The sequence below is a fragment of the Phyllobates terribilis genome, unplaced genomic scaffold (genome assembly GCF_046119375.1).
Source record: "Phyllobates terribilis strain yellow unplaced genomic scaffold, ASM4611937v1 Scaffold_11__3_contigs__length_659146591, whole genome shotgun sequence".
NCBI classification, from domain to species: Eukaryota; Metazoa; Chordata; class Amphibia; order Anura; family Dendrobatidae; genus Phyllobates; species Phyllobates terribilis.
In genome coordinates this window covers 30123902-30151713 of record NW_027362771.1, presented here as the reverse complement: position 1 = coordinate 30151713, position 27812 = coordinate 30123902, and the positions used below count along the sequence as shown (strand labels likewise).

General features: G+C 48.1%; 1 protein-coding gene across 4 annotated transcripts in view; it reads left to right on the top strand.

Moving 5' to 3' along the window:
* Positions 1–27812, top strand: part of LOC141165512 (uncharacterized) — a 139872-nt gene that overhangs the window by 64771 nt on the left and 47289 nt on the right. For all 4 annotated transcript variants that reach the window (XM_073651168.1, XM_073651169.1, XM_073651165.1 and 1 more), the window contains exons 6-8: positions 15646–15829; positions 15937–16027; positions 19750–19845. In XM_073651168.1, the coding sequence (XP_073507269.1) occupies positions 15646–15829; positions 15937–16027; positions 19750–19845 (371 nt within the window). The remainder of the gene's footprint in view (positions 1–15645; positions 15830–15936; positions 16028–19749; positions 19846–27812) is intronic.

The window sequence follows — 27812 nt, the reverse complement described above, 5'->3', positions numbered from 1 at the left end:
GTTACTGAACCCCAATAACACGGCAGCAAGTGTTGACTTTGCAGACGGCACTTCCGAGCGCCAACTGGCGGTGTTGGAGCTCAGGGATAATACTGAAAACAGAGGAGCCAGAGGTGTAATTGGAGCAACTTTAAAATCTGTAGTAGTGAGAATGTGGACAGAGCAGGAGAAATTGCCGTCCGCACAGCAGGGGAACAGCTGACGTTACTGAACCCCAATAACACGGCAGCAAGTGTTGACTGTGCAGACGGCACTTCCGAGCGCCAACTGGCGGTGTTGGAGCTCAGGGATTACAGTTCAGGTGGTAGAAACATGAACACAACAGGAGACCTGGATACTGTTGCCAACCAATTATTTATTCTGGAAGAGGACTGGCAAATTCATGAGAGATCCAGACCTTGTTCATTTTGAGAAAAGTAAGCCGGTCAACGTTATCGGAGGATAGTCGCATGCGACGGTCTGTTAGTACACCACCTGCGGCACTAAAGACGCGTTCCGATAATACACTAGCAGCAGGGCAAGCTAGCACCTCCAATGCATACTGACTAAGCTCTGGCCATGTATCCAGCTTACAGACCAAAAACTTGAAGGGAGAAGAGCCGTCTGGGAGTACACTAAGAGGGCAAGACATGTAGTCTGTCACCATCTGACGGAAACGTTGCCTCCTGCTGACTGGAGCCGTCTGTGATGGTGTAGACATTTGTGGCGGCGGGGATACAAAACTTTGCCACATTTCGGCCATACTGGTCTTGCCTTGTGCTGAGGCGCTGCTTCTGCTCCCTCTTTGTGCAGAGCTTCCTCCACTGCCTCGACGCACTGAGCTGCTTTGTAAAGCACTAGCAGCACTGCTCTTGGTTGGAATGGAGAACATGATGGAATGCACCAGTGCGTCTTCGTACTCCCGCATTTTACGCTCCCGGTTCAACGGTGTTATGAGGCTTTGTAAGTTGTCCCGGTAGCGAGGATCTAGGAGGGTGGACACCCAATAATCTGCCGTGTTGATAATGTGGGCGATGCGGCGGTCGTTTCTCAGGCACTGCAGCATGAAATAAACCATGTGCTGCAGACTGCCAACTGGCCAAGAAACGCTGTCCCCTGCTTGAGGCGTGATCTCTGCCTGCTCTGCATCACCCCACCCTCGCTCTAGATACTGACTACTAGAGCATTGTGTACCTCCCTCCTCTGGACAGATGTCTTCCTCATCCATTGACTCCTCCTCATCCTCCTCACAAAGTGTCCCCTGCCTAGGCCTTTGTGAGGAACCACGTTGCGCAGACTGTAGAGAAGCAGATGGCATTTGTGACTCCTCATCCTCCACCTCTTCCAAAACCTCGTCCCTTAGTGCTTGCAGTGTTTTTTCAAGCAGGCAGATAAGGGGGATAGTCATGCTGACTAGTGCATCATCTGCACTCGCCATCCGCGTGGAATAATCGAAGGCACGCAAAACGTGGCAAATGTCCTTCATAGAGGCCCACTCAGTGGTGGTGAAGTGTGAACGGCGCGCACTGCGACTTGTTTGCGCCTGCTGCAGCTGGTACTCCATTACTGCTGCCTGCTGCTCACACAACCTCTCCAACATATGTAACGTTGAATTCCACCTGGTGGGTAGGTCACATATGATGCGATGTTCCGGAAGACGTAATCGGCGCTGCAGAGCTGCAATGCGTGATCTTGCGTTGCTGGAACGCCACAAGTGAGCGCACTCTATGCGGACCTTGTGAAGCAGTGCATCAAGATCTGGATAGTCCCTCAATAAACTCTGCACGACCAAGTTGAGCACATGTGCCAGACATGGGATGTGAGTGAGGTTGCCTAGGCCCAGAGCTGCCACCAGATTTCGGCCATTGTCACACACTACCATGCCTGGCTGGAGATTCGCTGGCACAAACCACACGTCGCTCTGCTGCTTGATGGCATTCCAGAGCTCCTGCGCTGTGTGGCTTCGATTCCCCAAATAAATTAATTTTAATACGACCTGTTGATGTTTGGCCACGGCTGTGCTCATATCGGTCATCATAACAGGTAACCGTTCACGGGTCGATGTGGAGGTAGACCGTAACGGCTCCTGCAGCTCTGATTCAGAGGAACTGGAGTATGAGGAGGAGTCAATGTGTACAGACTGGAGTCCTGCAATCCTTGGAGTTGGCAGAACACGTACAGCGCCACTCTCAAGATCTGTACCCGGCTCCACAACATTTACCCAATGGGCAGTGAGGGAAAGGTATCGTCCCTGTCCATGCTTACTGGTCCACGCATCGGTGGTCAGGTGGACCTTGCTACTGACGGCGTTTTGTAGCGCATGTTTAATTTTTCCCTCCACATGATGTTGCAGGGCAGGGACGGCTTGCCTGCTGAAATAAAAGGGGCTGGGCACGTTGTATTGTGGGACTGCCAATGCCATAAAGTTACGGAATGTGTCAGTCTCCACCAGCCTGAATGATAGCATTTCAAGGGCCAGTAGTTTAGCAATGCCAGCATTCAGAGCCTGTGCTCGGGGGTGGTTTGCCGAGTATGGGCGCCTTTTCTCCCATGCCTGTGCTAACGATGGCTGTAGACTGGCCTGGGAGTGTGAGGATGACTGGGAAAGTGGTGCTGTGGGTGGAATTACACTGTGTCTCTGTACAACGGTGCCAGAGATTCTTCCATGGCGATCCTGTGAGGAAGCCGAACCAGCTGTGTGTGAGCTGGAGGAAGAGGCTACAACACGAGCTGAAGAGGTGGTAGGTGGCGCTGTTGGTTGGCCTAGGTCTTCAGTGTGTTTTTATAACTCCACCACGTGCTTGGTCCGCACATGTTTCCACATATTTGTGGTATTGAGGTTGCTGACACTTTTCCCTCTTTTCACCTTCTGATTACACAGCTTGCATTTGACAAAGCAAATGTCATCTGCAACTGTGTCAAAAAAGGACCAGGCACTGCAAGTTTTGGGAGCGCCCGCTTTGGATTTTGGAAGAGCCATGCTCCTAATGGGTGCCGAAGTGGAGGCTACAGGCAACCAAGTCTGCCCCCTCCCTCTCCCTCCTTTTTGGACTGTTCGGGGAATCTCTTCCTCAGAGCTGCTCCCACCACCTTCCTGTCCCTCACGCCATGATCGGTCAAGGACCTCATCATCTACAGCTCCCTCTTCAAACAACTGCTTCTCCTGGGTAGTCTCGACAGCACAGTACGCACCAGAAAGTGGCACCTGAGTCTCATCATCAGATGCGTACTGAGGTGTGCTGCTGACCATAGGCACTGGCCCACCCGCCTCTTCAGATTCAGAGAGACAAAACGGTTGCGCATCACTGCATACTACCTCTTCATCAAATTCTCAAATTCTGCTTGGCTGGCCCCCTCTTTCCAAGCCAAGAGATTCAGAGAACAGAAGTAGAGATGGCTCCTGTTCAGGGCTCTCTGACTGCCTGGGCAATTTGGCAGGTGGTAAAGAGACAGATGGGTGCTCTTCAGTGCTCAGGACCTGAGAGGATCTGGAACTAATTGAAGTCGATGCGTTAGCTGCCATCCATCCGACAACGGCTTCAATTTGGTCGTCCCGCAGCAGTGGGGTACGGCTAGCTCCTACAAAGCTGCGCATAAAGGACTGTTCCCTGGTAAAACTGGGGGATGCTGAGTCACTGGTGCCCGCAGCAGGCACAGAATCCCCACGTCCTCTCCCTGCAGGCACAGAATCCTCACGTCCTCTCCCTGCAGAAACTCCACGCCCACGCCCACGGCCACGCCCACGACCACATGCCTTACTCCCTGCCTTCTTCATCTTGGTAGACTGATAAAGATAGGCAGAAAAGTACTAAGGGCTTAGTGTGCTTATTCCTGAACAGCTGCTAACAGGTATAAGAAACACTAATTTTATAAAGTGGGAACTAGACTTTAATATGAGCTAATGTGGCCTACACAACTGTAAAGTGGAGTGTTTGGTGAACTTTATTTAGGTTTTTTTTGTCACAAAAAGACACTGGATGTGCCTAAAGATGTAATACCGATAGTATCACAAACTTTTTGTAGCTATTACAATGTAGGAAGGTAACCTACAATGCAATAGATGAGGCTACAAAAAATAGGCTAATACTAATCTGGCTGGGGCTTCAGGGCCCAATGCTGCAGAAAGGCTCCTCTAACTACTCCTATATAGTGTGTTTGGAACCAATTTAGCTGAATACGGATGGAACCACCACACTAATAGGAGAAATCAGGAAAAATTATGAATTGGCAAAAAAGGACAATGTATGAGGCAGTGACACACACTGAGTGCACTACAGCCAGACGTGGCTGAAGCACACACTACAGGGCAAGCTGCACTCACACACACAGACCTTGCAGACAGCGGTGAACAGTGCAGATGCAGAGCACTGTGCACTAGCGCTGCAAGACCAAAAAAATTTCTCTATCTACTCCTATATACTGTGTTTGGAACCAATTTAGCTGAATACGGATGGAACCACCACACTAATAGGAGATATCAGGAAAAATTATGAATTGGCAAAAAAGGACAATGTATGAGGCAGTGACACACACTGAGTGCACTACAACCAGACGTGGCTGAAGCACACACTACAGGGTGAGCTGCACTCACACACACAGACCTTGCAGACAGCGGTGAACAGTACAGATGCAGAGCACTGTGCACTAGCGCTGCAAGACCAAAAAAATTTCTCTATCTACTCCTATATAGTGTGTTTGGAACCAATTTAGCTGAATACGGATGGAACCACCACACTAATAGGAGATATCAGGAAAAATTATGAATTGGCAAAAAAGGACAATGTATGAGGCAGTGACACACACTGAGTGTACTACAACAAGACGTGGCTGAAGTACACACTACAGGGTGAGCTGCACTCACACACACAGACCTTGCAGACAGCGGTGAACAGTACAGATGCAGAGCACTGTGCACTAGCGCTGCAAGACCAAAAAAATTTCTCTATCTACTCCTATATAGTGTGTTTGGAACCAATTTAGCTGAATACGGATGGAACCACCACACTAATAGGAGATATCAGGAAAAATTATGAATTGGCAAAAAAGGACAATGTATGAGGCAGTGACACACACTGAGTGCACTACAACCAGACGTGGTTGAAGCACACACTACAGGGTGAGCTGCACTCACACACACAGACCTTGCAGAAAGCTGTGAACAGCACAGAGAACTGTGCACTAGTGCTGCAAGGCACAGCGATTTATAAAGTAGCTTGGGTAAAGCAGAATAGACCAAATAGGTAGCTAAAACTGTCCCTCAGAACAACAGCGTCCTATCCCTAACTGAATTCACAGCAGAGTGAGCTCAAAATGGCGGCGGCGGCTTTTATAGTGCATCATGACATCATTTCAGCAGCCAATCACAGCCATGCCATTAGTTAAGATGCCTACATGCCTAACAGGATGTGCCCACACTTCTTAGGATCCTCATTGGCTGAATAAAATGAAAATGGCTCATTGCATTATGGGAACTTCCGATTCCGGTATACGATATTGCAAAAGTATCGGAATTAAGTATCGGAATTCCGATACCGCGAATATCAGCCGATACCCGATATTTCAGTATCGGAATGCTCAACACTAGTTATTAATTGTATAGCAGATAATACTTCCAGTCACCTGGGCACCACCACCTCCCGTCTGTCTTCCACACGGTCAAGTGTTAGTAGCCGTGAGTCTCGACCGCATACTCCTCCTCACCCTGATGCTCCTTCCTCCCACCATGCCGAGTGTCGTCAGACAGCAACTGATCCCACAGTTGGACACTCTGAAGAGCTGTTCACTGGTCCATTTCCATATTTGTGCCCCTCGCCTGCTCCGCTTGAAGTGGTGGAAGAGGAGATCCCATGTAGCGATGGCCAAATATTTGAACAGCCACGGCCACAGGAAGGCGACGCTGGCAATTTGTCACAAGAGGTGGACGATGACGAGACACAATTGCCACGAAGTGAGGAGGAGGACCGTGGTGCAGAAGTGGAAGAGGAGGAGGTGGTGGATGATCTAGTAACTGACCCAACATGGCAGGAGGACACGAAGAGCGAGGCCAGCAGCACACAGGGTGAGGGAGGCAGAGTACCCCAACAGGCAGGAAGAAGCAGTGTGGTGGCCGCAGACAGACGGCGGGCAACCATTCCCCGTAACACCAACACGAGGGACGTTGCCAGTACAACTGGTAGGTCTTCCAGAGTCTGGAATTTTTTTAAAGACTCTGCTGATAACCCCAAAAAGGCCATTTGTACCACCTGCCAGGCCAGCATCAGCAGGGGTAACAAAACTACCAGCCTGACCACCACCAGCATGATCAGGCACATGGCAGCAAAGCACCCGACTTTGTGGGGCGAACCCCAGGGTCCACGACCAGTGTCAGCGGGTGTCACCACTGCTTCTTCCGCTGTTGTGCGTGTAAGAGAACCCCTTGTTGTGCGTGCAAGGCAATCCCCTGTCCATACTGCTTGCAAAGATGCCCCCTCCTCTCAGTCTTCACTTGTTATGGCAGTTTCTCAAGAAACAGCATCAACGTCCATGTCCACGTCCCACCGCAGCGTTCAATTGTCCATATCCCAGAGCTTTGAACGAAAGCGCAAATTCGCAGCCAACGCCCCACAGGCCACAGTCCTAAATTCGCACATTTCACGACTGCTTGCGTTGGAAATGCTGCCGGAGACGGAATCCTTCCGCAACCTTATGGCGGTGGCCGTCCCTCGGTACTCGTCCCCAGCCAACAATATTTTTCCCGTTGTGCCATCCCCGCACTACACACTGCTACATGGTACTATATGAACCGTCCCTGGCTTGTGGCGAGGGACGGTACATCTCCCTGACGGCACACTGGGTAAACATAGGGGAAGCCAGGACCCAGTCGGACCTTGGGACGGAACACATCCTCCCCACACCGAGGATTGCGGGCCCTATGTCAGTCAGAGTTGCCCCCACAGTGTACAGCTCCTGCGCACCATCCTCTTCCTCATGTTCAGCCTCCATCTCAGATATCACCACATCAGTTACAAGCTGGAAGCACTGCAGAACTGCCTCTGCCAAGCGGCAACAGGCTGTGCTAAAACTCATAAGCTTAGGTGATAACTCTCACACTGCTTGTGAGTTGTGGACAGCTGTGAAAGAGCAGGCAGATCTGTGGCTGAGACCGCTGAACCTTCATCCAGGCATGGTCATGTGTGACAATGGCCGTAACCTGGTGGCGGCTCTGAGGCGAGGCGAGATGACACAAGTACCATGCCTGGCTCATGTGCTTAACCTCGTGGTCCAGCGGTTTCTTAAATCGTACCCCGAGTTGCCAGATCTGCTCGTCAAAGTACGCCGCCTGTCAGCTCATTTTCAGAAGTCGGCTACAGCTTCCGCCGCCCTTGCTGTGTTGCAGCAGCGTTTGCAGCTTCTGGCACACCGACTGGTGTGTGATGTCCCCACACGTTGGAACTCTACCCTCCACATGTTGCAAAGGATTTGTGAGCAGAAGAGAGCAGTTGTGGAGTACCAGATGCAACAAGGCCGTCGAAATTCAGGTCAGACTCCACACATAAGACCTCAGGAGTGGACCTGGATGTCTGACATATGTACCATCCTGACAAACTTTGAAGAGTCCACCAAGATGGTGAGTGGCGATGATGCCATCATTAGTGTCAGCATCCCACTTGTCTGTCTTTTGCAATGCTCTCTGCAGAGAATTAAAGAGGAGGCATTGCAGCCAGAGTATGATGAGATGGATCAAGAAGCCGTAGCGGGCAATTACACACAGCCCAGCCTCATCTCATCCCTACGTGCACTGGGGGACAATGAGGGAGAGGAGGAGGAGGAGGAAGAACAGGAGCTGGTATCATGCGCTGTAGACGGTAATACCTGTACAACTGTCATACCGTCGGTTCAGCGTGAGTGGCCTGAGGACAGGGGGGAGGAGGAGGAGGAGGAGAGCATGGTCAGTGGTCATCTTGGTGAGGACACGGAAGTCTTGCCCGTTACTAGTCTGGCACGCATGGCTGACTTTATGTTACGCTGCCTTAACCGTGACCCTTGCGTTGTCAAAATGTTGGGTGACAGTCATTACTGGTTGGTCACACTTTTAGACCCCCGCTATCAGGAGAACTTTCACTCTGTTATTCCTGAGGTGGAGAGGTCTACAAAAATGGGGCAGTATCCGAAGGCCCTTGCTGCAGAACTGTTAAAAAAATTCCCATCTGAACACGCTAGCGGCAGAGGTCACAGTTTTTTGCCCAACCAAGGCGTACAGGCGAGAGAGACGCAACTCCAATCCAGCAGAGGCAGGGGAACACTGTCAACGTTCTGGGACAGTTTTCTGACACCCGCCCAGCTTACAGGCCCTGAGGCACGGGGTACTCTCACAAGGAGTGGAAAGTTTCAAAACATGGTAGGGAGTACCTTGCCGACCGTACCAGCATCCTCTGTGATTCTTCTGTGCCTTTTAATTATTGGGTATCCAAGCTGGACACTTGGAATGAACTCGCTCTGTACGCCTTGGGGGTCCTGGCCTGCCCTGCCGCTAGCTTGTTATCGGGGCGTATTTTTAGTGCCGCTGGGGGAATTATAACTGATAAGCGCACTCGCCTGTCAACTGACAATGCTGACAAGCTGACCCTTATCAAAATGAACAAGGGCTGGATTGGGCCAGACTTCTCATGACCACCAAATGACAGCAGAGTAACATAAAGTCAAATCCACTGTGTTATTTCGGGAGGTGTATTCCCATGCACCGCTTCACACCCACACATGGGTATACGCTTCCTCATTTCGGCTGTTTTTTGCTCTTCTCCTTATCCTCAGCCTCCAACACTACTATACCACCAGGGTGACCATGGTCCGTGTTGCCAGCATTGCAAGTTCCTCCGTCCTAATTTTTGGCAGCTTTTGCTTGGAAGGCATAGGCAAAGACTATGGGAGACCCACTCCCCAATAATGGGAATAATGTTTTTAATATGCTGTACTGCATGGCTCATGTTTGCCAGCATTGCAAGTTCCTCCATCCTAATTTTTGGCAGCTTTTGCTTGGAAGGCATCGGCAAAGACTATGGGAGACCCACTCCCCAATAATGGGAATAACGTTTTTAATATGCTGTACTGCATGGCTCTTGTAAGGGGCATTAAAATCATCTTGTTAAGCTACTGTAACCTCCACGTCTCTTCTAAGGGTCATTGATATTGTCTTTTTATTCCACTGGGACCTCCACGTCTCTTCCAAGGGGCATTGATATTGTCTTTTTATTCCACTGTGACCTCCACGTCTCTTCCAATGGGCATTAAAACCATCTTCTTAAACCACTCTGAACTCTACGTCTCTTCCAAGGGGCATTAAAATCGTCTTGTTAAGCTACTGTGACCTCCACGTCTCTTCCAAGGGTCATTGATATTGTCTTTTTATTTGACTGGGACCTCCACCACTCTTCCAATGGGCATTGATATTGTCTTTTTATTCGACTGCGATCTCCACCACTCTTCCAAGAGGCATTGATATTGTCTTTTTATTCCACTGTAACCTCCACCACTCTTCCAAGGGGCATTGATATTGTCTTTTTATTCCACTGGGACCTCCACCACTCTTCCAAGGGGCATTGATATTGTCTTTTTATTCCACTGGGACCTCCATGTCACTTCCAAGGGGCATTAAAACCGTCTTGTTAAACCACTCTGAACTCCACGTCTCTTCCAAGGGGCATTAAAATCATCTTGTTAAGCTACTGTGACCTCCACGTCTCTTCCAAGGGGCATTAAAACCGTCTTGTTAAACCACTCTGAACTCCACAGCTCTTCCAAGGGGCATTGAAATGTTGTTTTTAATTACCTCTAACCTCCATGATGCTTCCAACGGGCATTGCATTTCCTCCTAATTTTAGTCAGCTTTTGCTTTTCAATGCATAGGCGAACACTAAGGGAGACCCACTCCCCAATAATGGGTAGAAGGTTTTTAGTATGCTGTAATCCACGTCTGTTTCAAGGGGCATTGCAGTTCCTCATAATTTTTGGAAAGCCTTCTATTCACTGCTTAGGCCAACAGTGTACAGGAGACCCAATTGCTATAAATGGAAAAAACGGTTTAGTTAAGGTCCTCTGACCTCCATGTCACTTCCAAGGGGCATTGGAGTGCCTTGAAATTTTTGGTAGGCATTGCACTCACTGTATGCCCTATAACTGTGTAGCTGAACCGCTCCTTTTGGTACAGAAACATATCCTACAAGACATGTGTGGTTGACTGGCCTGATATTGATGTGAATGGTCCCTGTTCCTCCTGCTCTTTCTCCTTTGCCACCACCTCATCCATCACCTGAAGCTTTGTTTTAACGGGAGTCATAGAACTGGGATAGTAGCAGGAAAACATCCAGCAATCCTCGGAGGAGGCAGGATATGCACCAAAACGCTGACCACCTCAGGCCTAGCAGCTACTACATACATGCGCTTGCATTCCAAGGGACAGAAAGCTAAGGAGATGGATGGCCTCATGATCATGAATAATTTACTCGTTGTGTAGGAGGCCAACCACTGCTGCTGTCTACCTTCTGAACTTTGTGTTGAAGCCTGATTGACCCAGGACCCGCAGTCCTCTATGTCTGGAGGACGTGTTTCATCCCAGTGTCCAACTGTGTCCCGGCTTCCACAATATTAACCCAGTGTGAAGGCATCAGTGAGATGGACCATCCCTGGCCACATTCACTTGTCCACGTGTTTGTGGTTAGGCTGTCCTTCCCACTAAATGCACTGGTAATGTTTTGGTATGCGCGCTTGTGTATAAGACACACCGGGACAAATAGGGGCGGCTGGGGACTGAGTATGGATACCAGGCCGCCGACACAGCCATGACGTGGTGGCCAGATTCCACCTCCACATGCCTAAAAGTCCCAATTTCAAGTGCAAGCAAGCAAGCAGTATGGTATTGCAGCCTGGGGGTGGGTGGGTGACAGGCTGCATACTTGCGCTTGCATTGCAAGGAATGGGGGGAGGTACAATTGAACACTGCCCTGGGACAAGGACTTGAATGGGGATAGTTGCAAGTCTGCCACGACAGGTGCAGGGCGGGAGGCATCTTCGCATGTGCCATGAACAGGGGGGTTGGCTTGCACACACTATAGCGGAATAGGCTGTCCTTCCCACTAAATGCACTGGGGAGGGCACAGGTAATGTTTTGGTATGCGCGCTTGTGTATAAGGCACACCGGGACAAATAGGGGGGGTTGGGGACCGAGTATGGACACCCAGCCGCCCCCTGGCGGCTGGCGACCGAGTGTGGACACCCGTCCGCCGGGCAGCTGGAGACTGAATATTGATACCGGCTGCCGACGCAGCCATGACATGGTGGCCGGCGTCTGCCTACACAAGCCTAAAAGGCCTCATTTCAAGTGCAAGCAAGCTAGCAGTATGGTATTGCAGCCTGGGGGGGGGGGGGGGTCAGGCTGCACACTTACGCTTGCATTCCAAGAAAACAAAGCAGATGCTAACTTCTATCATCATCATCATGCTCCTCACCTTGGCACTCTCAACTCCCCTGATGGAGAATTCAGGGCCCACCGGAGGAGTCTGGTTGTCTGGTGGGCTCATCCAATGCTGCCCTAAAGCAGGCCAGGCTAAGAAAAGTGTGGGGAAGGTTACCGGGACAAATAGTGGTGGCTGGGGACTGAGTATGGAGACCTCGCTGCTGAAGCAGCCATGAGGTAGTGGCCAGCTTCAGCCTCCTCCAAACTAAAAGGCCCCATTTCAAGTGCAAGCTAGCAGTATGGTATTGCATCCTGGGGGTGGGTGGGTGGCAGGCTGCACACTTACGCTTGCATGCCAAGAAAACGAAGCAGATGCTAACTTCTATCATCATCATCATGCTCCTCACCTTGGCACGCTCAACTCCCCTGATGGAGAAGCCAGGGCCCACCGGAGGAGTCTCTGGTTGTCTGGTGGGCTCGTCCAATGCTGCCCTAAAGCAGGCCAGGCTAAGAAAAGTGTGGGGAAGGTTCCCGGGACAAATAGTGGTGGCTGGGGACTGAGTATGGAGACCTCACCGCCGACGCAGCCATGAGGTAGTGGCCAGCTTCGGCCTCCTCCAAACTAAAAGGCCCCATTTCAAGTGCAAGCTAGCAGTATGGTATTGCATCCTGGGGGTGGGTGGGTGGCAGGCTGCACACTTACGCTTGCATGCCAAGAAAACGAAGCAGATGCTAACTTCTATCATCATCATCATGCTCCTCACCTTGGCACGCTCAACTCCCCTGATGGAGAAGCCAGGGCCCACCGGAGGAGTCTCTGGTTGTCTGGTGGGCTCGTCCAATGCTGCCCTAAAGCAGGCCAGGCTAAGAAAAGTGTGGGGAAGGTTCCCGGGACAAATAGTGGTGGCTGGGGACTGAGTATGGAGACCTCACCGCCGACGCAGCCATGAGGTAGTGGCCAGCTTCGGCCTCCTCCAAACTAAAAGGCCCCATTTCAAGTGCAAGCTAGCAGTATAGTTTTGCAGCCTGTGGGTGGGTGGGTGGTTGGCTGCATATTTGCGCTTGCATTGCAAGGAATGGGGGAGGTACAATTGAACACTGCCCTGGGACAAGGACTTGCATGGGGATAGTTGCAAGTCAGCATCTTCTGATGCGGCAAGGATCACTTCTGATGGGCACACTTTTAGGCAGTGACCTGGGTGTCAAAGATTCTTCCAGGGGTCTTCCCCATGCTGTTCCCATGTCTTTTCAGCACTGTATGCATGTGTCACGCAGCACATGGCCAGATAAGGTTGTAAAATGTTAAAATGACATTTCCCGGTGAATGCATTTGTCACGGTTGAAAGCAATACAAAAGTGCAAAAACGCATAAAAAATGCTAATTGTGAACATAGCCCAAGGTGTGGAGGAGTATTTTTGTTTTTGGTTATTTATTTTACCTTATACACAAGTCTTTACCCTGGAAAGGATGTTCCTTAACATATTTCACAGGAAAACAGTTTCAGTTTAGTTTTTGAATGTTTTATTGTGAGCCCGTAAAAGTGGCTTAATACCTCTGACCACGTTGTTGACAGCAGTGACCTGGGGGTCAGAAATGCTTCCTGGGGAGATCCCCATGCTGTCCCCATGTCATTGAGCACTGTCACTATCGTTTTGGGCACTTTTTAGGCTTTCTACAGACTGCCGGGGGTGCCGCCGCAAAAATGCTCCAGTCTCCCATAGACTAACATTGGACTCGTTGCTCGAGTCGAGCACCCGAGTATCACGGTGAGCTCGGCCCGAGCTTCGAACACCTGAGCATTTTAGTGCTCACTCAACACTACACCCCATAGTTCTCCACATAGTATAATGCACCTCATAGTCCTCTATATAGTATAATGCACTCCCCATAGTCCTCCTTACAGTAAAATGTGCCCTGTAGTCCTTCATAGAGAATAATGCACCCCCCCATAACCCTCTATATAGTATAATACACTCCCCATAGCCCTCCATATAGTATAATGCACCCCATAGTCCTCCATATTATATAATTTGTCCCATAGTCCTCCATATTGTATCATGCACACCCCATAGTTCTCCATATAGCAAAATGTGCCCCATAGCCCTCCATATAGTATAATGTGCCCCATAGCCCTCCATATAGTATAATACACTCCCCATAGCCCTCTATATAGTATAATGCACCACATAGTCCTCTATAAAGTATAATATACTCCCCATAACTTTCCATGTAGTATAATACACTCCATATAGCCCTCCATATAATATAATACACTGTCTATATAATGCACACCCCATAGTCCTCCATACTGTATAATGCACCCCATAGTTCTCCATACAGTATAATGCACTCCCCATAGTCCTTCATATAGTGTAATGCACAGCTCATATCCTCTCTATAGTATAATGCACTCCCCATAGTCCTCCATATTGTATAATGCACACACCATAGTCCTCCATATAGTACAATGCACTTCCCATAGTATAATGCACCCCATAGTCCTTCATGTAGTATAATGCATTCCCAATAGTCCTCAATACAGTATAATGCAGGTCTCATATAGTACATATAGTATAATGCACTCCCCATAGTCCTTGATAGAGTATAATGCAGCTCCCATATAGTATAATGCAGCCCCCATATAGTACATATATAGTATAATGCACTCCTCATAGTCCTTGATAGAGTATAATGCAGCCTCTATATAGTATAATGCAGCCCCCATATATTACATATAGTATAATGCACCCCATTGTCCTCGTTAGAGTATAATGCAACCCCCCATAAAATATAATGCAACTCCCCCATAGAGTATAATGCAACCCCTCATAGAGTATAAAGCAACCCCCATAGAGTACAATGCATCCCCCCATAGAGTATAATGCAGCCCCCCATACAGTATAAAGAGGCCCCACCATACAGTATAATGCAGCACCCCATACTGTACAATGCAGACACCTCATACCGTATAATGCAGCCACCCGATACAGCAGAGGCGTATCTATGGGGGGGGAGTCAGGCGGGGCATGTGCCCCAGGTGCAGCCGGCAGGGGGTGCAGGCGGGCTGCCTAATGCAGTCCAAAGTGTTTCCCCCTCTTTCAGACGCGAGTACAATTGAAGTTCTGACCGCCAGGTAAGAGCGACGCCAGCAGCGTGATCAGGTCATGTGATCATGGTGCTGACGTCACTCACCGGCGCAGCAGACAGAGAAGCATATTGGTGATAAGTGACGTGATTCCGCCCATTGCGTCAGTGGCAGAGGGGGAATGATGGGAGAGGTAGCACTATCTGACAATCGCTCTTCAATCATTGCTTTTAACTGTACCGGCAAAAATGCTTACATTATATATTGCTTTTCCATTAGAGCTATGATATCACGTGATTAAAAATTGACTATCCGAATTCTTCTAAGCTCTATGTAGAAACAGAAAATGTCTTTTCCCTGCATGAGTCATCACTGCAAAACTCCCTGGCAGGGGGAGGAGCTGAGCAGCTGGATCAGGAGTTGAAGAGGGGGGATGACTCATGCAGGTAAAAGAGACTTCCTGTTTCTGCATAGAGCAGAGAAAAGCGAAGAATGAACTGGGTAGAATGAGCAATTGTAAGTAATCAGGGCTATATAATATGCTGGCTGCAATATATTAACAGGATAAAAACTTTGATAGGAGGTTTCTTTAATGATTAGCACTTCGCACTACATCCCGTCCCCTCATCAAAACCAGTGTGAAAAACGCCAGTCTTGATAAATCAGGACCCTAGACTTTCTATTGAATTCATGTTTTGCACTATGCTTGCACTCTGGCCGCAGCTGTGTGCTCTTGCCTCCTGAACTGTGCGCTCTTGCCTCCTGAACTGCATACTTCCAAGAGGTCTTTTGAGTGATCGGTTGGTTTCTCAGGATCTTGCCTCCAGAGCTGTGCACTTCTTAGAGGTCTTTTGAGCAATTGTTTGGGGTCTCAAGATGCCAACCATCTCTGATATGCAACAAATTATAGCATATAGGGATTATAGCATACAGAAAACTGCATCAAAAGTTTAAAATCCCTTAACCAGGGGTTTGCTGAGGATTATGAATATATCATTATAATGCTATACTATAATGCTATTTTATGTCTTCAATTAATAATAATATGGAGATTATTATAGTAACATGGAGTAATGACTGATAATGATTGTTACCTGGCAGTAAGTTTATAAATCAGAATACATACACATTTTATGGTTTTATTTTTGACAGGTTTTTGACAGGATCTTTTGATCGAACAGTTGGTGTTTGGTCACAAGATGGTCAGCTGATTCAGAGGCTTCAACAGTTCTCCAGTGAAATCACCGGCATGTGTTATGTTCCCTCTGTAAAAACAGTTTGGATCACCAGTGGTTATGGCCAACCATTAGTTCTGGACCCACGATCTGGGGATATTGTAAGTAAGAGTGCAGTGTAGACCTGATTTCAATACATCATTAAATGTATAATGTTGATATAATCTTCTTTCATGTTTAATATAAAGCATTCACTTTTTTTCCTTAGATTTCCAATTTTGTAGATACTTTTCAAAGCCATGATGACAATCCGCAAATAAAACGTTTGATATGCCTTCCCGAAACAAGTCATGTGATAGGTGAGCTATGCATAACAGTAACTCAGCATCCATAGGGATGAAAAGATGCCTTATATTGCACCAGAAGACTGTCATATGAGCTGAAAATTTTTGACGTAATGCACCTTAGTAACTTAGAGCACAATTATTAATAAAATTAATGTTATTAATTTGAATCTGTACATTAGGCGATGATGTAGTTTTAGCAGCTTTGCTCTAACATATTAGGGTACTGTAGCCCTGTGGCATTAAGCAAAAAAACCTAAAACAAGAAGGCTATGACAGTACGTACAACCATAGTAGTTATGTTTCTGCTTTAATTTCCAATGAGCTGGGCAAGTGCTTCCCGCACAGCAAAGGTGATAAATCTATGATTGGTGCGGGTCCACTTGCTGGGACCCCAAGAATTAGAGATGAAAGGATCAGTCGATGGAGGATCGAGTTCAAGATGAATTTCCTGAAATTTTACATAAATAAGAACATTTTGAGAAAAAAAAAATCTTGGCTCCATTCTCCACATTGCTGAAGCATTAGAGAGCGGGCTAACATCATTTGCTTTGCATCTTGGGCTTTCCCATAATGCCCTGCAGCTATCACATCTTACTTGTACATTGGTGGTCAGTACTTGGCCCATCTGATATCAGCGGTTCAGTGAATGATAGTTTGTTTGGCAAAGTCATTTTCCATCTCCAGAGTCACTTGTTAAGGCCATGTTCACACATTCAGTATTTCGTCAGTTTGTGTAAGCCAAAACCAGGAGTGGCTGATAATACAGAAGTGGTGACGTGTTTCTTTTATACTTTTCCTCCTGGTTTTAGCTTACGCATACTGAGTTAAAATACTGACCAAATACTGAATACTTATGGTTAGGGCTCGGTCACACTATGATGATTCTCTCATGCAAGAGAATTGGATGCTATATGCAAATGACCCTCAGCTCAAACTGTGCTGCGAGCGTGATCCAAGTATCATCTTACTGTGATCCAATTCTCTCACATGCAAGAATCAGATAACAGGTGTGGAGAAGATGGAGAAGCTAATTTATTTTTTATTTATGTTACTCACTTACAGATGCATCTCAGTAAATTAGAATATCATCAAAAAGTTAATTTATTTAAGTTCTTCAATACAAAAAGTGAAACTCATATATTATATAGAGTCATTACAAACAGAGTGATCTATTTCATGTGTTTATTTCTGTTAATATTGATGATTATGGCTTACAGCCAATGAAAACACAAAAGTCATTATCTCAGTAAATTAGAATACTTTATAACAGCTTGAAAAATGTTTTTAAAATGTATGTTCAGTAAATGCACTCAATACTTGGTCGGGCTCCTTTTGCATCAATTACTGCATCAATGCGGCATGGCATGGAGGCGATCAGCCTGTGGCACTGCTGAGGTGGTATGAAAGCCCAGGTTGCTTTGATAGCAGCCTTCAGCTCGCCTGCATTGTTGGGTCTGGTGTCTCATCTTCCTCTTGACAATACCCCATGTATTCTCTATGGGGTTAAGGTCAGGCGAGTTTGCTGGCCAATCAAGCACAGTGATACTGTTGGTTATAAACCAGTTATTGGTACTTTTGACAGTGTGGACAGGTGCCAAGTCCTGCTGGAGAATGAAATTTCCATCTCCAAAAAGCTTGTTGGCAGAGGAAAGCATGAAGTGCTCTAAAATTTCCTGGTAGACTGCTGCACTGACTTTGGTCTTGATAAAACACAGTGGACCTACACCAGCAGATGACATGGCTCCCCAAACCATCACTGATTGGGGAATCTTCACACTAGACCTCAAGCAGCTTGGACACCTTTGAAGGTGTTTTCTATGTGTTTTCTATGTGTTTCTATGTGTTTTTGTTTGCCTGCCATTAGTTTTAACGGTGTTCGACGGTGTTCGACGAACCGTTTGACAAACCGAACCGAACCCGAACACTACGGGGGTGGCTCAACACTAGATAGCACTCGTCTGAGATATACGCTGGGCACTCGCCAGTGTGAGTGAGCTCTTAGTAGGGTGCTCTCTTTCTCTCGCCTGTAGAGTGTAAGCTCTTATGTTCAGCAAACTCCTCTCTCTCTTTCTCTCGTCTATAGATTGTAAGCTCTTATGATCAGTGGACTTCTCTCTTTCTCTCTTCTCTAAAGTGTAAGAAGGTCTTATGGTCAACAGGTTTCTCTCTCTCTTTCTCGCATGTAGACTGAATTAAGCGGACAACCCGCATGCGCACTACTGCTCCACTCACACGGGCAGGGTTCGGGGATGCTCATTTTCAGTGTCCTGCAGATAAATTATAAATGTTATTTGTGAAATAACTGCTTTGTACATTAGCTGCAGTAATAATATGATTTTACCACATCTTCTATGTGAAACAATATTATAATGAACTCTAGACTAAGTATCTGACCTTTTATTATACTGTAGAAAGTTAATTGTGAGGAATTTTGATTCCAGACCTATTGCAAAGTTCTTTGCTTTTCATGTAGACTTCTTCTACACAGTTTTTTTATGTTGAGTTGATACAACAATATGATTTTCATTGTTTTTTCAAGCTTGTAAGAAGCCTATAATAAAAAAACATAAAAAAATGACACACCAAGCATATGCAACATTTGGATATGTACCCAAAAAATGAGCTGTGTGTAGTGTGTGTTATACATGTACTGTGTTTTATATTACCTTATGGACATACCGCCATGATTTGGACGCAGCAGAAGAAATGCCCCAAAATCAAATATTTTTGCCAAAAATTCTGTGTGCCAAAACCTGTCTAGGGTGGTTTCACTCACAGTGTTTGTTTGTTTTTTTAAAACAATGCCACTACAGATTTTGATGCAGTTTATTGAGCGAATGTCAGAAGTGGATCCAGAAGGAATGGAAATATTTGAAAAATAACTTATACTTCTTCCTAATGGATCCACTTGAATTTTTGGCTAAAAGAATGCATCAAAAACTACAGTGACAGTCCCCCCTCTCCCCAAAGACAAAAAATATTGCTGGGTGTGAAACTACCCTTAGACTATGTGCACTTGGTGCGTTTTTATGCAGTAAATCCATGTGGAATTGGCTCCAAAAACGCATTGCAAACCTTATCCCAGCATTTTCTATGATCTTTTGCAAGATCTGTGCACATGGTCAGGATTTGCCTGACAGAATTTCATGTGTATTAAAAGAAGCAGCATATCCATTCTTTTTGCATTTTTGTCTGCTTTTTTCCTATACAATGCATTAGAAAAAACGCACGGCAAATCCGCATCAAAATTGCTGCAGATTTTCCGCAGCGTTTTTGCTGCCAAGAGGTGCAGAACCTTGCAGAAACACTGCAGAAATTTCTGCAAGGAAATCCTGATGGTGCGCACATACCCTTAGGCCACGTGCACATGTTGAATATTTGGTGAGTTTTGTACTTCAGTATTTGTAAAATACAGAAGTGGTGATGTGTTTCTATTACACTTTTCATCTGATTGTTTCACTCCTGGTTTTGGTTTACAAATACTGATGTAAAATACTGACTAAATACTCAACGTGTACACGTGGCCTAACAGCCATGTTCAGAAAAATATTTCCACCTCGGTGCAAAATCTGCATATGGATTTCTAAGTGGATTTTAGCAAACTGATGCAAAAATAAACTGCAATTACACAGAGCTATAGCAAAAATACTGCAGTTTCTAAAAAGATCTTCAGCTTCTGCATGGTGCTTTCTTAATACAGAAATTATAATGGTTTAATAATTTACATTTTTTAGGTTCAACACGGAACCAGATGACTGTGTGGAAGTACCACAATTCAGGTTGTGTCACTATATTGAATGCTAAGCATCCCCTGGAATGTCTCTCATACAGTAAGAGTGGACTTTTTTTAATTTATGTCAACCACAGGACTGTGTAGTAAGAATAGTAATGACGTGTCTGTCTTAATCACATAACTGATACGTGGATCATTGCGGCCATGTCTGGAAGAAGCAGACATAACACCAGTCCACTTTGCTTTCTATGCACCTGTCTGCATCAGAGACAGGCAAATATTTTATGGGTCATGGCACAATTCTATTCATCTGCCTCTTGTATGTGGGAAGGAATCTGATGATGCAGTTGTATTTTTGACTTTTTGTAGGGTCCATGTGCTGCTCGTGAGAAGTGCTCATGAATGGCAAAAAGACCAAAAAATGGACTTCTAATTAAGTCCTAATACTGCAGATGTTTTAGACCTTGACATGTCAGCTACTTGTTTGTTTTTTTTCTTCTGTTTTTTCCTCCCTGCCTTTTTTTGCTTTTGTTTTTTCATCCCTGCCTTTTTTGCTTTTTTTTCCTCCCTGCCTTCTAAGAGCCATAAATCTTAAATGTTTCAGTGAATAAAGTCTTTTAATGGCATGTTTTTGTAGAACATGTTCTAGTTATAACTAAAAAAAAAAATGGAAAATTCCAATAGCGGGTTTGACAACACAGCATTTAATCTTAATTATCCAGACGTAAATTCAGTAGGCGAGGAGACATACGCTATTATCTTTATGTTGACTTTTGAATTTATTTGTTTTTCTTCGTTGGTCAAGAAACGGACTATTATTTGTATAAACAACAAAAAATAGTCTATGGCGGTAAGTAGCCGCTAGACAGGAAGAGATTCTGACAAGTCAAATAGAGTTAAAATGACAACATTTTATTGATATAAATATAAATATAAAATAAAAACATTTAAAAAATGAGGCAAGGGAAACCTCCAAAGACAGGGAATGGACACACACAAGGTACACCGCGTATGCAATAGATATAAATAAAGTGTATGTATCAAAAATAGCGCTCTAAAATGGTTTGAGATATAAATGACCAATGTAATGGTCTGAGACTTCTATAAATCAAAATATAGCGCCAGTGCGCCCTAAAGAGCTAATTAATGGTGCATATAAGATAAATAATGAAAGTTGTATATACCAGGATAACGCTATGAAAAAAGTGTAAAGGGCCAGTGTATTGGTCTAGAAATTCTATAGCTCATTGGTCTAGAAATTCTATAGCTCAATTATAACACCCATGCAATCTAAAGATCAAATTTATACATAATTAACCAGTGAATCGTAGGTCTCACTCCACTGACAACTGCTAGAGGCTCCGAATCCTATAGTATAAATGCAAGGGCAGGTGTAGCCACATGCTAGACCCATGTGTAAAGATAGGCAACCTGTATAATAGGACTAGGGGAGTCAGAAATAAAGCAGACATGTAGACAATGGAGAGAGAGCATGGGTGTATGGTAGCCTGCGAGGGGTATGGAGCAAGAAACGTTACTACCTGAGGTAAGAGTACTGCAACGCTGATGACCGAGGAGGGGGTCCTCCCCACACCCGACGGATGCCGTTTCGCACCATAGCTTCTTCCGGGGCGTGTCATCAATTCCAATAGCGGGTTTGACAACACAGCATTTAATCTTAATTATCCAGACGTAAATTCAGTAGGCGAGGAGACATACGCTATTATCTTTATGTTGACTTTTGAATTTATTTGTTTTTCTTCGTTGGTCAAGAAACGGACTATTATTTGTATAAGCCTGGATGTTGACACTTGAGTTGATATTTACTTCAACGTATTTTCTGCTAACTTTGCAAGACAGAGACACAGGGTCATTCAACGATGATGTTTGCTAATATGTTGATTACCATTATATAAGTCTTTGTGGCTTGTTGACCTGCAGAGCAGTGGAGGACAAACTATGCATATTAATTAAATGCTCAAACAATGAGAGATGAGCCCCTACCACCTTCCACCCTGACCTGTGGATGACGAGAGGGACTTTACAAAGTCACAGCCAAGAGAGACTCTTCAAAACAGCTACCAGGACACATGGCTCCATCAAGAGGGACACAGATTTGACTCTACAGGATGTCAGCTTAGGGGACCATGGCCCCAGCTGAAAGAACACAGATCTGCTCCATTGACCATCATTGGAACCCATGGACATGTTTGGGGAAGCCAGGATGATGACCCTCCGGACATCTACTCCCAGGGATACGTTTGGGGAAACCTGGTTAGGACCCTCTAGTCACCTGGTCCCATGAAGATGTTTTGGACAGCCAGGTTGGGACCCTCTGGTCACCTGGAACCCATGCATATGTTTGGGGTAGCTAGGTAGGGACACTCCTATTACCTGGTCACATACCTCAATGGATTGTCAGCTTCCTAAGCTTGTCGTTACCTCCTCTCTATGGGTGCCCGCCAAAAGCAAGGTGCCACTGGTGGGGTAGTGTAGCATCGGCGTCTCTGCCCTCTGCCAGGCAGAGACGCTGTCCCTCTCACCGCCGCGCTCCCTGCCTGGCGTCCTCCAGTGCTCCTCTTCCTGCTTCTGCTGCCGGCGCACGCAGCTTCCTGGGCACTGTGCTTAGGGCACGCGCGTGCTCCCTTCCTCTTAAAGGGGCCGCGCGCGCCGCCCTAAGGAGTCCCCGGCCAATTGCCCGAGGTCCTCCCATATATAAGGCACCTCCTCCAAAATGGAGGTGCCCGAGCAATAGTTTATGCACAGTTTACTTACCTCTGCTTCAGCCCTCAGGTCCCGCTGCTAGCCTGACTACTAGTCCTGCCCGCCAGCCTGACTATCAGTCCAGTCCGCCAGTCTGACTACTCTCCAGCCCGACAGTCTGTCTTAGGTTCAGTCGGCCAGTCTGTCTATGGGCTTCACCCACCTGCTTACCTGGGAGCACCTGCCTGTTACCTGTCAGCCTACCTGGAGGCTCCCGCCTGTCACTTGCCGTGACCACCTCACAGCCTACCTAGAGGCTCCCGCCTGTCACTTGCCGTGACCACCTGTCTGCCTACCCAGAGGCTCCTGCCCATCACTTGCCGTGACCACCTGACAGCCTACCTAGAGGCTCCCGCCTGTCACTTGCCGTGACCACCTGTCTGCCTACCCGGAGGCTCCCACTTGTCACTTGCCATGACCACCTGTCTGCCTACCCGGAGGCTCCTGCCCGTCACTTGCCGTGACCACCTGACAGCCTACCTAGAGACTTTCGCCTGCCGCATACTGTCTCTGCCAGTTCATCTACCCGAACCTCTCGTCAGCCTGCCTGCTGTGCCCATCTGCAGTATCGGTCAGTCTCAGCCATCTGACCCGTGGGAGTCACCTGCTCTCTTACAAGGTCATCTCCAGAGTAGCACCTGGTCCCTCTGCTCGGTCCCTCCCTGGTCACGGAGTCGTTAGCCGCCGTACGACCAGGGTCGGTCTGAGTTGATACTTAGTTAAGCCCCTCTGGGTCCCTCCTAGCACCACAGCAAAGAGGTTCCACCACCCGGATCCGTAACAGTTTGCTCTGGCCATGGAACCTGGTGGCCCCCAGACCCCCGCAATCTCCGACCTGCACCAGGAGGTCTTACGTCAGGGAGCTCAACAGGAGTCGGTCCTATCCTTCCTGCGGTCTGTTAACTCTCGCCTAGGCGCATTGTCCGACCCGTCTGTGTCCGTCTCTGGTCAAGTAGCGCCTGCTTCCGCGGCACCACAACCCAGTCCTATTATGGCGTCCGGCTATGGACCCCGGCTCTCAGCACCTCCACGTTTTGCTGGCAGCCCCGCTTTAGCTCAAGGTTTCATAAACCAGTGCACCCTGCACTTTGAACTCTTGGCACATCAGTTCATCTCCGACCGGGCCAAGGTGGCATTCATCATGTCCCATCTCACTGGGGAGGCACTGGCATGGCTAAATCCCCTGTGGGAGAGAGGGGATCCCCTGGTGTCCGATCTATCGTCTTTCCTCGCTGCTTTCCGGAAAGTCTTCGATGAACCAGGGCGAAAATCCTCTACTGCCTCCTCTATGCTCCGTCTCCGCCAAGGGAGTCTCACCGTGGGCCAGTATGCCATACAGTTCCATACCCTCGCTTCTGAGCTTGCCTGGGACAATGAGGCCCTGGTGTCCATCTTCTGGGAGGGTCGGATTAAGGATGAGTTGGCCGGCCGGGACATTCCTACCACCCTGGATGACCTGGTGTCGCTAGCTACCCGGATCGACATCCGTTTCCTGGAGCATGCTAAAGAGACTACCCGGGAGCGAAGATTTCCTCGCCTTGCTCCGCCTGTCCAGATACCTGTCTCTCAATTAGCTACTCCCCGGGCACGCTCGCCCGAACCTATGCAAGTCGACCAGACCAAGATGGTCAAATCTCGCAAAGAGTAACGCCGAGCCGAGGGGAGCTGTTTCTATTCTGGCAGTAAGGAGCACTTCATCCGTTCCTGCCCGGTGAAGCCGGGAAACGCCAGTACCTAGGACCGCTCGGAGAGGTCGTCCTAGGCAAAAGTAAACCCTCTCCTTCCCTGACTTTGTCTGTCTCCATCTCCTGGGAAGAGAACCGCTACTTTGAAATTGCACACCTAGATTCCGGAGCTGCTGGGAACCTCATTTCCTAATCCCTGGTAGAGAAATATCACATTCCCACCAAACCTCTGGCTGAACCTTTGGCAGTCGCCTCTGTGGATGGAAGACTCCATCCGGTGACCATCCTGCTCGTCACAGAACCTATAACCCTGCAGGTGGGAATGCTGCACTCTGAGAGAATCTCCTTCCATGTGCTTTCTGGTCTCTCTCACTCCCTATTGCTAGGTCTACCCTGGCTTCAGAGACATGAACACGTGCTGAACTGGCAATCTGGTGAAGTTCTCCGTTGGCGGCAGGATTCCCATGAGACCTGCCTGGTCACGGTCCGCCCGGTTCGTCCGCCCCTCACCCCGGCTAATCTACCCGGTTTACCGGCACCTTACTGGTTCTATGCAGATGTCTTCGACAAAAAGGAAGCAGAGAAACTGCCACCTCATAGGCCATATGATTGCCCGATCGACCTGGTACCCGGTGCCACTCCACCCCGTGGGCGTATAGACCCGTTGTCGTCGGCTGAAACCCGGGCCATGTCGTAATACATTAAGGAGAATCTGGCTAGGGGATTCATCCGGAAATCTACCTCCCCGGCTGGAGCCGGATTCTTCTTCGTCAAGAAGAAGGATGGTTCACTACGCCCCTGTATAGACTATCGAGGACTTAACCAAATCTCGGTCAAAAACAAATAACCCCTGCCACTCATCTCTGAGTTGTTTGACCACCTTAAGGGCGCTAGGATCTTTTCCAAGCTGGATCTACGTGGGGTATATAACCTGGTCCGGATCCGTCAAGGAGACGAGTGGAAGACGGCATTCAGTACCCGGGACGGTCACTATGAATACCGTGTAATGCCCTTCGGTCTCTGCAATGCCCCCGCCGTCTTCCAAGAATTAGTCAATGACATCTTCCGTGATCTTCTATATTCCTGCGTGGTGGTGTACCTGGACGACATCTTGGTCTTCTCTCCGGACCTTCCCACACACCGGAGGGATGTTCGTCAGGTCCTGCTTAGGCTCAGGCAGAATCACCTCTAAGCCAAATTTGAGAAGTGCCTCTTCGAGCAGACCTCCCTTTCGTTCCTGGGTTATATTATCTCCCAGACAGGTCTACAAATGGACCCCGAGAAGCTCTCTGCCGTCTTAAAATGGCCCCGTCCGGAGGGGTTGAAGGCGATTCAGCGATTCCTGGGCTTCGCCAACTACTACCGTCTCTTCATCCCGCACTTCTCTTCTCGGACTGCTCCCATCTCTGCGCTCACCCGTAATGGAGCAAATCCCAAGGTATGGCCGCCCGAAGCTGAGGAGGCCTTCCTTTCCTTAAAGCAAGCCTTCTCCTCTGCCCCAGTGCTGCACCGTCCAGACTGCAACAAACAGTTCTTCCTGGAGGTTGATGCTTCCTCCGCCGGAGCGGTGCTCACCCAAAAATCTTCATCCGGGAGAATGGTAACCTGCGGCTTCTTCTCCAAACTCTTCTCCTTGTCTGAGCGCAACTACTCCATAGGAGACCAAGAACTGCTAGCCATCAAATTGGCGCTGGAGGAGTAGCGTTACCTGCTTGAAGGGGCTCTATACCCAGTGATCATCTATACTGATCACAAAAATCTTGCATATCTCCAGAATGCCCAAAGACTCAATCCGCGTCAGGCCCAGTGGTCTTTGTTCTTCGCTCGCTTCGACTTTATCCTACATTTCCGCCCGGCGGACAAGAATGTAAAAGCTGACGCCTTGTCCCGATCCTTCCTGTCCTCCGATCTAGAGGAGGAGCCTACGCACATCATCGACCCCTCCAAAGTAATGAGTATGGCCCCCTTAGATCTGACTCGTCTCCCACCCGGTAAGAAGTTTGTAGCAGTTCCAGATCGGGAGAAGATTCTTCCCTGGGGTCATTCATCTAAACTAGCCGGCCATGCCGGTCAGAAGAAGACTTTCCTGCTCATTACCCGGCATTACTGGTGGCCCACCTTGCGCAAGGATGTAGTAGACTTCGTCTCGGCCTGTCCGTCTTGTGCCCGCAACAAAGTTCCCAGACATCTTCCAGCCGGTCACCTCCTGCCTCTTCCCGTACCTGCTGCCCCTTGACAACACATTGCTATGGACTTTATTACAGATCTCCCTGTTTCTGCCGGCTGTACAGTCATTTGGGTGGTCGCCGACCGCTTTTCTAAAATGGCCCACTTCATCCCTCTGCCTGGTGTCCCGTCTGCATCAGAGCTGGCTAAGGACTTCTTCCTTCACATTTTCCGTCTCCATGGCCTACCCCTCCACATTGTGTCGGATCGAGGGGTTCAGTTCACCTCACGGTTCTGGAGAGCTACGTGTAAGCTGCTGGATGTCACCCTGGATTTCTCCTCCGCTTACCATCCACAGTCTAATGGCCAAGTGGAGCGTATCAACCAGATCCTTACCAGCTACCTCCGGCACTTTGTTAATGCTCACCATACCGATTGGGTGGACCTCCTACCATGGGCCGAATTCTCCTACAACAACCATAAGAGCGAATCGACTTCCAAGTCCCCGTCCTTTGTAGTCTATGGTCAACATCCCCGGATTCCATTTCCCGTCTCCGCTTCTGTGGACAACCCTGCCGCGGAGTCTCTGGTCAGCGAATTTTCCACCATTTGGGAGAATACTAGGTCCGCACTTCTTCAGTCCTCCGAGCGGATGAAGAGATATGCTGACAAGAGACGTCTTGATCCGCCTCAATTCCGTCCGGGAGACAAGGTTTGGCTCTCCTCCAAACATGTTCGGCTCAAAATACCCTCCTACAAGTTGGGTCCTCGGTTCATCAGTCCATTTGAAGTCCTCAAACAAATCAACCCAGTGGCCTACAAGTTAAAACTCCCGGCCACCTTACGGATTCCCAACTCCTTCCACGTATCTCTCCTCAAACCAGTTTTGTTTAATTCTTTTTCCAACAATCCAGGTACTCCCCCTGCTCCGGTTTCCTCTGAGGACGTTTTTGAGATAGAGAACATTCTGGCCACCAAGAGGGTAAGAGGAAAAACCTTTTTTCTGGTGCATTGGAAGGGGTTTGGCCCAGAGGAGAGAACTTGGGAACCCAGGGAGAACATTCATGCCCTGCTTCTTCTTGAAAATTTCTTTCTGGCCTAAAAAAGAGGGGGCGTAAGGGGGGGTACTGTAGCATCGGCGCCTCTGCCCTCTGCCAGGCAGAGACGCCGTCCCTCTCACCCCCGCGCTCCCTGCCTGGTGTCCTCCAGCGCTCCTCTTCCTGCTTCTGCTGCCCTAAGGAGTCCCCGGCCAATTGCCGGAGGTCCTCCCATATATAAGGCACCGCCTCCAAAATGGAGGTGCCCGAGCAATAGTTTATGCACAGTTTACTTACCTCTGCTTCAGCCCTCAGGTCCCACTGCTAGCCTGACTACTAGTCCTGCCCGCCAGCCTGACTATCAGTCCAGTTCACCAGCCTGACTACTCTCCAGCCCGGCAGTCTGTCTTCCA